The sequence below is a fragment of the Ovis aries genome, chromosome 15 (genome assembly GCF_016772045.2).
Source record: "Ovis aries strain OAR_USU_Benz2616 breed Rambouillet chromosome 15, ARS-UI_Ramb_v3.0, whole genome shotgun sequence".
In the NCBI taxonomy this organism is placed as follows: Eukaryota; Metazoa; Chordata; class Mammalia; order Artiodactyla; family Bovidae; genus Ovis; species Ovis aries.
The window spans coordinates 38,753,243-38,768,512 of record NC_056068.1 but is presented as its reverse complement, the minus strand read 5'-3'; the positions used below and the strand labels follow the sequence as shown (position 1 = coordinate 38,768,512).

General features: G+C 36.8%; 1 protein-coding gene across 3 annotated transcripts in view; it reads left to right on the top strand.

Moving 5' to 3' along the window:
• The window catches only part of FAR1 (fatty acyl-CoA reductase 1), a 79,868-nt gene that overhangs the window by 42,799 nt on the left and 21,799 nt on the right, over positions 1–15,270 (top strand). For all 3 annotated transcript variants that reach the window (XM_004016137.6, XM_060399876.1, XM_060399875.1), the window contains one exon: positions 3,181–3,356. In XM_004016137.6, coding sequence (XP_004016186.1) covers positions 3,181–3,356 — 176 coding nt within the window. The remainder of the gene's footprint in view (positions 1–3,180; positions 3,357–15,270) is intronic.

Genomic DNA, 15,270 nt, shown 5'->3' with positions numbered 1-15,270 from the left:
TCTCAAGAGTCTTCTCCAACACCACAGTTCAAAAGCATCAATTCTTTGGTGCTTAGCTTTCTTCACAGTCCAACTCTCACATCCATACATGACCACTGGAAAAACCATAGCCTTGACTAGATGGACCTTTGTTGGCAAAGTAATATCTCTGCTTTTCAATATGCTATCTAGGTTGGTCATAACTTTTCTTCCAAGGAGTAAGTGTCTTTTAATTTCATGGCTGCAGTCACCATCTGCAGTGATTTTGGAGCCCAAGAAAATAAATTCTGCCACTGTTTCCACTGTTTTCCCATCTATTTCCCATGAAGTGATGGGACCAGATGCCATGATCTTCGTTTTCCGAATGTTGAGTTTTAAGCCAACTTTTCACTCTCCTCTTTCACTTTCATCAAGAGGCTTTTTAGTGCTTCTTCACTTTTGCCATAAGGGTGGTGTCATCTGCATATCTGAGATTATTGATATTTCTCCCAGCAATCTTGATTCCAGCTTGTGCTTCTTCCAGCCCAGTGTTTCTCATTATGTACTCTGTATATGAGTTTAAGCAGGGTGACAATGCACAGCCTTGATGTATTCCTTTTCCTATTTGGAACCAGTCTGTTGTTCCATGTCCAGTTCTAATGTTGCTTCCTGACCTGCATATAGGTTTCTCAAGAGGCAGGTCAGGCGGTCTGGTATTCCCATCTCTTTCAGAATTTTCCACTGTTTATTGTGATCCGCACAGTCAAAGGCTTTGGCATAGTCAGTACAGCAGAAATAGATATTTTTCTGGAACTCTCTTGCTTTTTCGATGATCCAGCAGATGTTGGCAATTTGATCTCTGGTTCCTCTGCCTTTTCTAAAACCAGGTTAAACATCTGGAAGTTCATGGTTCGTGTACTGCTGAAGGCTGGCTTGTAGAATTTTGAGCATTGCTTTACTAGCATGTGAGATGAGTGCAATTGTGCAGCAGTTTGAGCATTCTTTGGCATTGCCTTTCTTTGGGATTGGAATGAAAACTGACCTTTTAGACATCACCAAATCTTCCCTGGGGCCTAAAGTTGCCCCAACTTGAGAAGTGATATGCAGCAATATCCCGGGGAAAATAAACCTCATTGCTGGCAAGGATTGAATTAAAATAGCTGACTATGAAATAAATTCTGGAAAGAGAAGAAAGTACATTAAAGAGGGCATTAGTAGACTTAGTACAGTAGGAACTAATTGGGGTACCAGTGGGTTAGAAGCATTGGAAAAGATGGCTTTAAATAATAACATGGTGGCTAGAGAAGGGAGGAGCATCAAGCTTGAGATGTAACTTGTGAAGCAGCATGACCAATTCTGGTGGTAGTGGTGGAGGTAATCTAATATGAAGAGGAATTAAAGGTCATTGGCAGTCTGGGAAAATGAAAAAGTGAATTCAGTGTGTTAAAAGTACTTTTCTGGTTATATCTCGGGCTCCTTTTTCTCTGCTATCCCCTTAAATATTCTTCAGAATTTGTCCTAGGCCTAGATCTCTTCTTACTAGGTCCAGTTAGGAGATTACTCAGCACCTTCTCTTGTATGTGAGATGAACGGTTGTATTTTAAAATAGATTTGGAAAAACCTTCATGTAATCTGGACCTTGGGTGCTCATTACTGTTGCTACTGAGTGATACTCTCCCAGGGCTACATGTGTGGTTTATAGAATCGATAATCTGATTCTCTCTTCCCTGAACTCAGGACCCACAGAGCCAGTTACCTCTGTGGCACTGATCTTCTGTGGAGTCTCATTGACACTTTACAGTCAATATGAACAAAACTGAACTCTTCTCCATAGGTATTCTTCCAGTGGTTTCCACCGAATGCGTTTATTCACATACAAGTGTTTGTCAGCACTCTGTTATCTGGGGCCTGTGTGCTGAGCACAATAGATGTGGTCCCTGTCCACATGGAGTTTGTATTCTTTATTCCTTCTCCTGTCATTGGCCAAGTCTTAGAGTTATTTTTAATTTCCCAAACATAAATGCTCTATTACTCTTAGGTGGTTATATGTGACACTTTCTTTGTCTGAAACACTGTTCTTCTACTTTATAATCTCAAGTCCTTCCCCAGCAGGGCAAGTTGTTGCTCCTGTACAGTCTCATAACACTGTTGTGTTAGCCCTGTTTTCTTACTTATAACACTATATTTTAACTGTTTCCTTGTTTAATTTTTCCTATAATATTTTAAATAACTTGAGGCAAAGGTCATTTTCTTGTTTTCTCAGTGTATGGACAGTACTTATTTTATTTGAAATGCTTAGTAAGTATTTTATTAATTACTATAAAAACAGTAATATTGAAGTCATTACCTAAAGGTGGAGAAGACTATTACTTACTAAAAGTCATATAGGAAGGTGAAAGTGAGTGCCATGTGTGTTTTCTAGACTTTTTTTTTTTTGCCCCAGATTTAAGACTCTGCTTAAACTACAAGCATGGATTTTAAATGGATTGGAGAGTCAGGGTGTAATAGAACAGTGATTTGGAGGTCCCATCTATAAAATCTGGGGTAAAAAATTAAATTTGACTCACAGTTAAATGTATGTTCGTACTGTAACCATCTTGGGATCTGACTGATTCTCTAGTTAAATTTATTCCTTTGAATATACTTAAGGAATATTGAATTTTCTATTTTCAAATTAGAATCCTATATATATGATACTTTACAGGTTTTTCCAGCTTCTGATCTTAATATTTCCTTAAAAACTTTTTTTTTCCTTTAATATACTTACATTTTTTTCCTCTTTAAAATTTTTCTAGGATTTAGAGTGTAGTTAATGGCATTTTATTCTAATCTGCTAAAGAGGACTGCAGCCAAAAAAAAAAAAGTGATAAGGTTTGGATTTTAGAAATCTGATCATTGTGAACATTGATCTGATATATATACTGCTTATGTCTGTGCTGAGGGATCATACAGTCTAATGAACAAAGGCATAAACAGTTAAAATTTAACTTTGCAAACTGCTACCTCTGTGTCCTTGGTGAGTTACTTAACCTCTCTGTTTCTCAGATTCCTCATCTGTAAAATGGGGATAGTATTTTCCATACAGAATGATAGCAATTTAAGCAACCTTAGGATTTGCTTAGTTGAAATCTAAAAAATACTGATCCTTGGGGGAGAAGATGGTGATGATGGATTTTAGAAAGTTGAAAAATACTGCCCTAAAATGTTTTTCTCTTTTGATAGCTTTTTGACAGATTGAGAGATGAAAATCCAGATTTTAGGGAGAAAATTATAGCAATCAACAGTGAACTCACCCGACCTAAACTGGCTCTTAGTGAAGAAGATAAAGAGATCATCATAGATTCTACTAATATTATATTCCACTGTGCAGCTACAGTAAGATTTAATGAAAATTTGAGGTAAGTAAAGGTATTTATGTGATATTTGAACTGCAATATAGTTAAAAGATCTAATTTGAATTCTACTTGTTAGTCAAGTCATTTTGAAAATGTTTGCTCTCTGTTGTAGCTTTCAGTATCCTACAGCGTGTTAAAAGAATTTTCCTTCTCTTAACAGTTAAAAACATGGGATTGCTAATGTATGTTTCTTAGAAGTAGTTGCTGTGAATTTAAATATGGGGCAGGGAGAAAGCAAATGGAAAGTGTGGATTAGAAGAAAGAACTTTACTTTGGGTAGGAGTATTAGTCTTAACAACTAATAGCGTTTATTTCCTTTTCCCTCCATTCTTTCAGAAGTGTATACTCCAGCAGCATTATTTTTCTACTTCACGCATATTGATCTGATATTAAATATTAAATAGTTAGGCTCAGGTTTTGCAGAGAAAGAAAAAATGGCTTATACATTGAAGTCATACCTTGTTTTTGTTTTAAAATTTTGGTATCACTGTTAATAGGGTACATTGGATATAGGTTTACTTTAAAAACAGTTTGGACTTCCTTCAAGATACCTATTTCAAGAAAAAACATAGCTTTCCAAATGGTCACTATGTTTTAAGAAGTCTCACGTATATGCAATTCAAATAATGATGCTTAATTCAGAACACTTTTGATGTTACATACAGTTTTATAATTAAATCTAATTATATGGTCTTAGGTTAGAATGGTGTATATTTTTTAGGTTTCATGATTGCTTGAAGGGCTTCTTAAAATGTTTTTAAGTTCATTTCTGATTATAAAGGACTTTGAGATTATCCCCCATATTGTCTGTAGAAGTGCAAACCTTAATTGACACTGTGTGACATGACAGTTCAGCACCAAAACATTACAGTGAGTTCTGCTTATAGTTCAGGTGAGCGAAATGATTAATAGATTAATATGTTTCTTTAACATATGTTTCTTTAACAATGTTTTATAGTTTCAAGGTGTTTTCTCACTCATTATTTCATTCTGTGCTTATATTACCGGCCTTTATATAATGGGCAAATCCATTTTATATTTGAGGAAGCTGAGATAGCACTATGTAGTGGAAAAGACATGAGCTTTGGAATTACATACCTTGGTTCTAATCTTGGCTTTATCCTTTATGATCTGGTGATAATTATTTATTTACTTTTTAGTTCTTTTTATGCAGCAATTATGTGTTCAAGATTCATAAGTGACAAAAGAATCTTATTAGAACTTGGTATAATCTCATTTTCATAAAATATGTGTGTACACATATGTGTTTTATACAAATATCTTTTAATATTGGCTGGTTATTATATTTGGATAGTGTGATTATAGGTGGGTTTTTATTATGAAGTAGTCAATCTATTTTTTCTTATTCTAGCTTTCATAACCAAAAAAGAGTTCACATAACCTTATGAAAGTGTTTTGAGGAAAAGGTATATTCATACTTGATAATTGTGGTATAATCCTCAAAGGGAAAATTAGATTCTTGCAGAAGGGAGATTGTTTTGCAAACAGGCAACATTCATTCAGGTGAAACTCATCTAAATAGCCTTATGAAAAGGACCCAAGTGTAATACTTTTGGGGCAAACATTTTCTTTCCTCTTTGTCTTTCCCTTAGGGTAAGCAACATTACCATTAACAAAAGGGAAAATTTATTATTATTATTATTATTGTTATTTGTTCTTTCACTAGAGATTGATGAACATTTATTGTTCTTCTCTTCCTTGCCAAGGCATGTATGTTTATTCACCTAATCCCAGTTGTTACATTGAAATTACTGTTTTCTATGAAGCAATTTTAATGGATATTGATGTCTAAGTGGTGATATTATAACATTCTAAAATACTGTAGGTTGACATAACTACTTTTTACAGAGCAGTTATTCTTTTTTTTAATGGTTAGCATTTTTATGTCTTTTTTTCTTAATATATATTTTATTGAAATCTAGTTGCCTTACAATGTTTCAAGTGCACAGCAAGGTGAATTCATATACACATATATTATTTTTAAGATTATTTTCCATTATAGGTTGTTATAAGATATGACTGTATGTGGTTCCCTGTGCTATACGGTAAACCTTTGTTGCTTCAGAGCAATTATTCTTTATAGCTACCTTTTATTTTAGCCCACAAATAAAAAATGGTTCAAAGCCTTTACTTCCAGGGCAAAAAAATCTAGGTTTCACTCCCCAAACTATATTTTTGGATAAATCAGAATAAACTGCACACAATTTGCAAAGTCCATATAGTCTAATAGAATATGCTTAAATAACCATAAAATAGAAAATGTGGAGTTACTGAAGAGCATATGTTAAAGTGCTATGCGAGTTGAGAGGTAGCAGAGCTCATTTATTTTTCACATATGGTGGTCTATAAATCTTGAAGTGGGGAGAAATGGATATCAAGATTAAAAATTATAAAGAAATACTGACAAAAGGAGAGAGTGATATTGAGGATAAAAAAGGGAGTTACATCATAATCTGGTATCCCTTAAGTATTAAGGAAAGTGAGGGTAGGCAGGGCCAATGGAGTTGAGAGTAAAGAAGTATCAAGAGACTAGAGACCATGATGAGGATGTAAAACAGGCTTAAGTGCAGAAATGGAAGGACAGATAATGTGGTGTGGGGAAAATTCACAGTATGAGGTTTTAGAGATGGAACAGTTTGGGGTGAGAAAGCCCAGGGTAGGAATATGAGAGTAGGTGTTCCGAAAGGAGTAAAAGTAAAGATCCATAATTAGAAAAGATTAAGAAACTGTTCAGTTTAAGGCCACTGATTCTCAAACTTTAGAGTGTGTTATGAAGCTTAAGAATTACTGGAGAATGTGTTTAAAATGCAGAATCTTGGACTGTGTTTGCCAAATTCAAATCCTGTAGTTTTGAGATAATAAGCGGGAATCCTCATTTTTAGGAAGAACCTAGGATGTGACTTATTTTATTTTTTTAATATAAATTTATTTACTTTAATTGGAGACTAATTATAGTATTGTATTGGTTTTGCCATACATTGACTTGAATCTGCCCCAGGTGTACATGTGTTCCCCATCCTGAACCTCCCTCCCACCTCCCTCCCCATCCCATCCCTCTGGGTCATTCATCCCAGTGCACTAGCCCCGAGCACCCTGTCTCATGTATCGAACCTGGACTGGTGTTTCACATATGATAATATTATGTTTCAATGCCATTCTCCCAAATCATCCCACCCTCGCCCTCTCCCACAGAATCCGAAAGACTGTTCTATACATCTGTGTCTCTTTTGCTGTCTCGCATACAGGGTTATCGTTACCATCTTTCTAGATTCCATATATATGCGTTAGTATACTGTATTGGTGTTTTTCTTTCTGGCTTACTACACTCTGTATAATAGGCTCCAGTTCCATCCATCTCATTAGAACTGATTCAAATGTATTCTTTTTAATGGCTGAGTAATACTCCATTGTGTATATGTACCACAGCTTTCTTATCCATTCATCTGCTGATGGACATCTAGGTTGCTTCCATGTCCTGGCTGTTATAAACAGTGCTGTGATGAACATTGGGGTACATGTGTCTCTTTCAATTTTGGTTTCCTCGGTGTGTATGCCCAGCAATGGGACTGCTGGGTTGTATGGCAGTTCTGTTTCCAGTTTCTTAAGGAATCTCCACACTGTTCTGCATAGTGGCTGTACTGGTTTGCATTCCCACCAACAGTGTTAGAGGGTTCCCTTTTCTCCACACCCTCTCTAGCATTTATTGCTTGTAGACTTTTGGATAACAGCCATTCTGACTGGCATGAAATGGCACTTCATTATGGTTTTGATTTGCATTTCTCTGATAATGAGTGATGTTGAGCATCTTTTCATGTGTTTTTTAGCCATCTGTGTATCTTCTTTGGAGAAATGTCTGTTTAGTTCTTTGGCCCATTTTTTGATTGGGTCGTTTATTTTTCTGGAATTGAGCTGCAGGAGTTGCTTGTATATTTTTGAGATTAATTCTTTATCAGTTGCTTCATTTGCTATTATTTTCTCCCATTTTGAAGGCTATCTTTTCATGTTGCTTATAGTTTCCTTTGTTGTGCAGAAGCTTTTAATTTTAATTAGGTCCCATTTGTTTATTTTTGCTTTTATTTCCAGTATTCTTGGTGGTGGGTCATAGAGGATCCTGCTGTGATTTATGTCAGAGAGTGTTTTGCCTATGTTTTCCTCTAGGAGTTTTATAGTTTCTGGTCTTACGTTTAGATCTTTAATCCATTTTGAGTTTATTTTTGTGTATGCTGTTAGAAAGTGTTCTAGTTTCATTCTTTTACAAGTGGTTGACCAGTTTTCCCAGCACCACTTGTTAAAGAGAGTGTCTTTTCTCCATTGTATATTCTTGCCTCCTTTGTCAAAGATAAGGTGTCCATAGGTGCATGGAATCTCTGGGCTTTCTGTTTTGTTCCATTGATCTATATTTCTGTCTTTGTGGCAGTATCATACTGTCTTGATGACTGTGGCTTTGTAGTATAGCCTGAAGTCAGGCAGGTTGATTCCTCCAGTTCCATTCTTCTTTCTCAAGATTGCTTTGGCTATTCGAGGTTTTTTGTATTTCCATACAAATTGTGAATTTATTTGTTCTAGTTCTGTGAAATATATTGTTGGTAGCTTGATAGGGGTTGCATTGAATCTATAGATTGCTTTGGGTAGTATACTTACTTTCACTGTGTTGATTCTTCTGATTCATGAACATGGTATATTTCTCCATCTATTAGTGTCCTCTTTGATTTCTTTCACCAGTGTTTTATAGTTTTCTATATATAGGTCTTTAGTTTCTTTAGGTGGATATATTCCTAAGTATTTTATTCTTTTCTTTGCAATGGTGAATGGAATTGTTTCCTTAATTTCTCTTTCTGTTTTCTCATTGTTAGTGTATAGGAATGCAAGGGATTTCTGTGTGTTGATTTTATATCCTGTAACTTTACTATATTCATTGATTAGCTCTAGTAATTTTCTGGTGGAGTCTTTAGGGTTTTCCATGTAGAGGATCATGTCATCTGCAAACAGTGAGAGTTTTACTTCTTTTCCCATTTGGATTCCTTTTATTTCTTTTTCTGCTCTGATTGCTGTGGCCAAACTTCCAAAACTATGTTGAATAGTAGTGGTGAGAGTGGGCACCCTTGTCTTGTTCCTGACTTTAGGGGAAATGCTTTCAGTTTTTCACCATTGAGGATAATGTTTGCTGTGGGTTTGTCATAGATAGCTTTTATTATGTTGAGGGTATGTTCCTTCTATTCCTGCTTTCTGGAGGGTTTTCATCATAAATGGATGTTGAATTTTGTTAAAGGCTTTCTCTGCATCTATTGAGATAATCATATGGCATTTATTTTTCAATTTGTTAATGTGGTGTATTACATTGATTGCTTTGTGGATATTGAAAAATCCTTGGGATAAAGCCCACTTGGTCATGATGTATGATCTTTTTAATGTGTTGTTGGATTCTGATTGCTAGAATTTGTTAAGGATTTTTGCATCTATGTTCATCAGTGATATTGGCCTATAGTTTTCTTGTTTTGTGGCATCTTTGTCAGGTTTTGGTATTAGGGTGATGATGGCCTCATAGAATGAGTTTGGAAGTTTACCTTCCTCTGCAATTTCTGGAAGAGTTTGAGTAGGATAGGTGTTAGCTCTTTTCTAAATTTTTGGTAGAATTCAGCTGTGAAGCTGTCTGGTCCTGGACTTTTGTTTGCTGGAAGATTTCTGATTACAGTTTCAATTTCCGTGCTTGTGATGGTTCTTTTAAGATTTTCTATTTCTTCCTGGTTCAGTTTTGGAAAGTTGTACTTTTCTAAGAATTTGTCCATTTCTTCCAAGTTGTCCACTTTATTGGCATATAGTTACTGATAGTAGTCTCTTATGATCCTTTGTATGTCTGTGTTGTCTCTTGTGATCTCTCCATTTTCATTTCTAATTTTATTGATTTGATTTTTCTCCCTTTGTTTCTTGATGAGTCTGGTTAATGATTTGTCAATTTTATTTATCTTCTCAAAGAACCAGGTTTTGGCTTTGTTAATTTTTGCTATGGTCTCTTTTGTTACCAACAAATTACAAAAGAAATCAAATTATGCATAGAAACGAATGAAAACGAAAACACAACAACCCAAAACCTGTGTGACACTGTAAAAGCAGTGCTAAGGGGAAGGTTCATAGCAATACAAGCATACCTCAGGAAACAATAAAAAAGTCAAATAAATAAACTAACTCTACACCTAAAGCAACTAGAAAAGGAGGAAATGAAGAACCCCAGGGTTAGTAGAAGGAAAGAAATCTTAAAAATTAGGGCAGAAATAGGATGTGATTTAAATGACAGATGTCTGGGTCCCCTGCCTTGGTTGATTAATTGGCCCCTAGACATCTGTTTCTATATCTTCATCAAATTAAAAAGTAAAATCAGCAGCATTAGTGATGAAATCAGTAATGTAGGTAGTATGTTTGTAATCAGTGATGTAGGTAGTATTTTATCAGAGATAGGAAAGAGAGTGGTGAGGAAGAGATCATGATGGCCCGGGGAATTTATTTAATATGTAGTTTCCCAGGACTCAGTTTTGACATTGGAGAGTGTCTAAGGATGAGGTCCAACAGTCTGCATTTTTAATAACTCAACCGGTGTCAGTCATGCCAAGGATGAGTCCCTGGTCTATGTCTTAGAGGTGTTATCAACATGGAGTTTGAACAATCCAGTATAGAAGACAGGTGAATAAGAAAATTTATTAGCTGTTCAAGTTGAGGTTTCTCCTTTATTGAAGTGATTTCTGTGTCTGCATTAATGATGGACCATTATTACAAAGATTTGTTCATTTTGCTCTCCCCACCAAAAGCCAGTGTTTCATAAAATGCATTTAAGAATTCATATAACCAAATAATAGTGAGAACTTTTATTTTTGTTTAGCACTACTGAATGCTTTCAGATCTAACATGTCAGGACCTCAGCCTAAAGTTCAAGATGTAGAAATTGGATGGTGGTAAAACAAGAGTGAGAATACTAGCCTGGCAGGGATATTAAGAGTTATTTATGTGGACACAAAATGCCTTCAGGTTTGGGCTCTCAGTTGCAGACGAATGGTAAGAGGTGAGCAGACAGAGCACAGGTGTGCTTCCTTTGTAAAGTTATTCCTACTTTTCAGTGACCCAGAAATTCTGTCACCATCCTCAGGAGCCTGTGACAAAGTATCCTTTGTGGCTTGCTCCCAAAACATTACTCTCCCTACCACTATTGTTTTGCAAATGGGAAAGAAGATAGCACATTGCCTTACAGTCTAGTGGACAGTATCCTGTCTGTGAAATGTCTTTTTTCTGGATATCTGTTCAAACAGATTTTCCTCCTTCAGTTGAGATAAGGAAAGAAAAAGATAAACTCATGATTGTAAGACCCCAACCAGATTATTTCATTGAAAAAGTTTTTTTTTCTGTTTTCATAGGTTCTCAGATACTGTTAAATTAAAAGAAAAAATAAGACCCAAGAGTTTTTTCTCATGAATTATTTCTTGTTCCTAGTGACCCAGAACTTGTTGTCCTGTCCTCAGAAACCTGTAATAGGATATTTTCTGTATACCTTTTCCAAAACAGCACTCTCCCCATTCCGACTGTTTTGCAAATGTGATATGCATCAAAGCACTACTTTACAGTTAAGTGGACCAGATTCTATCTGTGACATATTCTGGCCTTTTAAAAGAATGGTTGATTTTTTTTCTTCTTAAATATTGAAAATGTAACCAAAACTATTTTTTTTTTTTAAATTTTCTTGTGGTTTCTCTTTGAAAATACAGTTTTCCATGAAATGTAAGCATAAAATTTATAATTTTCCTATTGAAACAATTTCTATGTTTCTGACTTTTTCATATATAATTTTCATAATGTGATATTTCATGTTATTATCCTGTAATTTCACACTGACTTAGCATGGCAAATTTAGGGAATTTTCCTGAGGCTGTGGGAATAAAGGGAACCCTTCTACTCTGCTGGTGGGAATGTAAATTGGTGCAGCCAGTTTCTTCGGAGAACAGTATGCAGGTTCCTCAAAAAACTAAAAATAGATTTGCCATATGGTGTAGCAGTTCCACTCCTGGGTGCATATATCTGCACAAAACTATAATCCAAAAAGATGTATGTAACCCTGTGTCCATAGCAGTACTATTTATAATAGCCAAGACATGGACAACCTAAATGTTCGTTGACAGATGAATGAATAAAGAAGGTGGGTATGTATACATACAATGGAATGTTATTCAACCTTAAAAAAGGGTGAAATAATCCTTTTGCAGCTACATGGATGGACCTAGAGATTATCATATTAAGTGAAGTAAGTCAGAAAGAGAAAGACGAATACCATATGATATCACTTATATGTGGAATCTAAAGTATGACAGAAATGAACTTACCTATGAAACAAACTCACAGACATAGAGAACAGACTGGTGTTTTCCAAGGGGTAGGGGAGGGTTGGAATGAAAGTTTGGGACTAGCAGATGCAAACTCTCATATGCAGAATGGATAAGCAACAACGGCCTAATGTATAGCACAGGGAGCTATATTCAATATCCTGTAATAAACCATAATATAAAAGAATATGAGGAATATTTATATTAGTAAATATATAACTGAATCACTTAGCTGTACACCAGAAACTAACACAACATTGTAAATCAGGTATACGTCAATTAAAAAACAAAAGGAGAAACGCAACCAAAAATCCCCCAAAACAACAAATGTAGGAAATTTTACTTTCTTTTTGAAAAATTAGGGTTAGAATAAGTTTTTCCTATCAGTTAAAATTTCAGTAGTTTAACTAAATTAGTAACTGTTATTTCTGTAATTCCTGGTACTTTATCATAATCTCTTTTAGATCAGTTGTATCAGCTGATAGTGTCACCAACACTGTATTAACTTTGCCAGTTTTTTTCACAGTATTACTGGTTTTGAGTGTTTTAACTTTTTTCCCCCCTCAAATATGTTATAAATGAAAGTATAATATAAAGTGGGCTTCCCAGGTGATGCTAGTGGTAAAGAACCCACCCGGTAATGCAGGAGACATAAAAGATATGAGTTCAATCCCTGGGTCTGGAAGACCCCCCCCCGAAGGAGAAAATGGCAACCCATGCCAGTATTCTTGCCTGGAGAATCCCATGGACAGAAGACCTTGTCAGGCTACAGTCCATAGGGTTGCAAAGAGACACAACTAAAGTGACTTAGCATGCAAATAATAGATCACAAAAACTACTCACCCTTTAAGTAATATTTTTTAAATGCCTATTTTGGGACTGTGTTAGGAATAATGCTAAGTACTTGCAAGCTTTTTTTTTTTTTTTTCATTTAATTTTCGATAAAATCTTAGTAGATAGTCTCTTACCTGTTCTCCAGACACAGGCCGGAGTGCTTGAGTGACTTTCAGTTCAGTTCAGTTGCTCAGTCGTGTCCAACTCTTTGCGACCCCATGAGTCACAGCACGCCAGGCCTCCCTGTCCATCACAACTCCTGGAGTTTACTCAAACTCATGCCCATCAAGTCGGTGATGCCATCCAGCCATCTCATCCTCTGTCGTCCCCTTCTCCTGCCCACAGTCCCTCCCAGCATCAGGGTCTTTTCCAATGAGTCAACTCTTCGCATGAGGTGGCCAAAGTATTGGAGTTTCAGCTTCAGCATCATTCCCTCCAGTGAACACCCAGGACTGATCTCCTTTAGGATAGACTGGTTGGATCTCCTATCTGCCATGAAGTGATGGGACCAGATGCTCTGACCTTAGTTTTCTGAATATAGAACCTTAAGACAACTTTTCCACTCTCCTCTTCCACGTTCATCAAGAGGCTTTTTAGTTCCTCTTCACTTTCTGCCATAAGGGTGGTGTCATATGCATATCTGAGATTATTGGTATTTCTCCCGGCAATCTTGATTCCAGCTTGTGCTTCTTCCAGCTCTGCGTTTCTCATGATGTACTCTGCATATAAGTTAAATAAGTAGGGTGACAATATACAGCTTTGATGCACTCCTTTTCCTATTTGGAACCAGTCTGTTGTTCCATGTCCAGTTCTAACTGTTGCTTCCTGACCTGCATATAGGTTTCTCAAGAGGCAGGTCAGGTGGTCTGTATTCCCATCTCTTTCAGAATTTTCCACAGTTTATTGTGGTCCACACAGTCAAAGGTTTTGGCATAGTGAAGAAAGCAGAAATAGATGTTTTTCTGGAACTCTCTTGCTTTTTCGATGATCCAGCGGATGTTGGGAATTTGATCTCTGGTTCCTCTGTCTTTTCTGGGACATCTGGAAGTTCATGGTTCACGTATTACTGAAGGCTGGCTTGGAGAATTTTGAGCATTACTTTACTAGCCTGTGAGATGAGTGCAATTGTACGGTAGTTTGAGCATTCTTTGGCATTGCCTTTCTTTGGAATTGGAATGAAAACTGACCTTTTCCAGTCCTGTGGCCACTGCTGAGTTTTCCAAATTTGCTGGCATATTGAGTGCAGCACTTTCACCTTCAGAGTATCATCTTTCAGGATTTGAAATAGCTCAAGTGGAATTCCATCACCTCTACTAGCTTTGTTTGTAGTGATGCTTTCTAAGGTCCACTTGACTTCACATTCCAGGATGTCTGGCTTAGGTGAGTGATCACACCATCATGATTATCTTGATCTGAAGATCTTTTTGGTACAGTTCTGTGTATTCTTGCCACCTTTTCTTAATATCTTCTGCTTCTGTTAGGTCCATACCATTTCTGTCCTCTACGAAGCCCATCTTTGCATGAAATGTTCCCTTGGTATCTCTAATTTTCTTGAAGAGATCTCTAGTCTTTCCCATTCTGTTGTTTTCGTCTTTTTTTGCATTGATCAGTGAGGATGGCTTTCATATCTCTCCTTGCTATTTGGAACTCTGCATTCAGATGCTTATATCTTTCCTTTCCTCCTTTGCTTTTCACTTGTCTTCTTTTCACAGGTATTTTCAAGGCCGCCTCAGACAGTCATTTTGCATTTTTGCATTTCTTTTCCATGGGGATGGTCTTGATCCCTGTCTCCTGTACAATGTCACGAACTTCCGTCCATAGTTCATCAGGCACTCTATCTATCAGATCTAGTCCCTTAAATCTATTTCTCACTTCCACTGTATAATCATAAGGGATTTGATTTAGGTCATACCTGAATGATCTAGTGGTTTTCCCCACTTTCTTCAGTTTAAGTCTGAATTTGGCAATAGGGAGTTCATGATCTGAGCCACAGTCAGCTCCCGGTCTTGTTTTTGTTGACTGTATAGAGCTTCTCCATCTTTTGCTGCATATAATGTAATCAGTCTGATTTTGGTGTTGACCATCTGGTGATACTGATAGATATGCTAAGCCAGGTTTGAACCCAGGTCTTATTCCAGAGTCTTGTTTTTAATCCCACTTCACTTCAGGATGTATAAATTTTAAAAGTATTATTCACACATATTTTTCCATGCTTTTCAGTTGAGTTCAGTCGCTCAGTCGTGTCTGACTCTGTGACCCCATGAATCACAGCACGCCAGGCCTCCCTGTCCATCACCAACTCCCAGAGTTCACTCAGACTCATGTCCATCGAGTCAGTGATGCCATCCAGCCATCTCATCCTCTGTCGTCCCCTTCTCCTCCTGCCCCCAATCCCTCCCAGCATCAGTCTTTTCCAGTGAGTCAACTCTTCGCATGAGGTGGCCAAAGTACTGGAGTTTCAGCTTTAGCATCATTCCTTCCAAAGAAATCCCAGGGCTGATCTCCTTCAGAATGGGTTCGTTGGATCTCCTTGCAGTCTGAGGGACTCTCAAGAGTCTTCTCCAAAACCACAGTTTCAAAGCATCAATTCTTCAGTGCTCAGCCTTCTTCATAGTCCAACTCTCACATCCATACATGACCACAGGAAAAGCCATAGTCTTGACTAGACGGACCTGTTGGCAAAGTATGCTATCTAGGTTGGT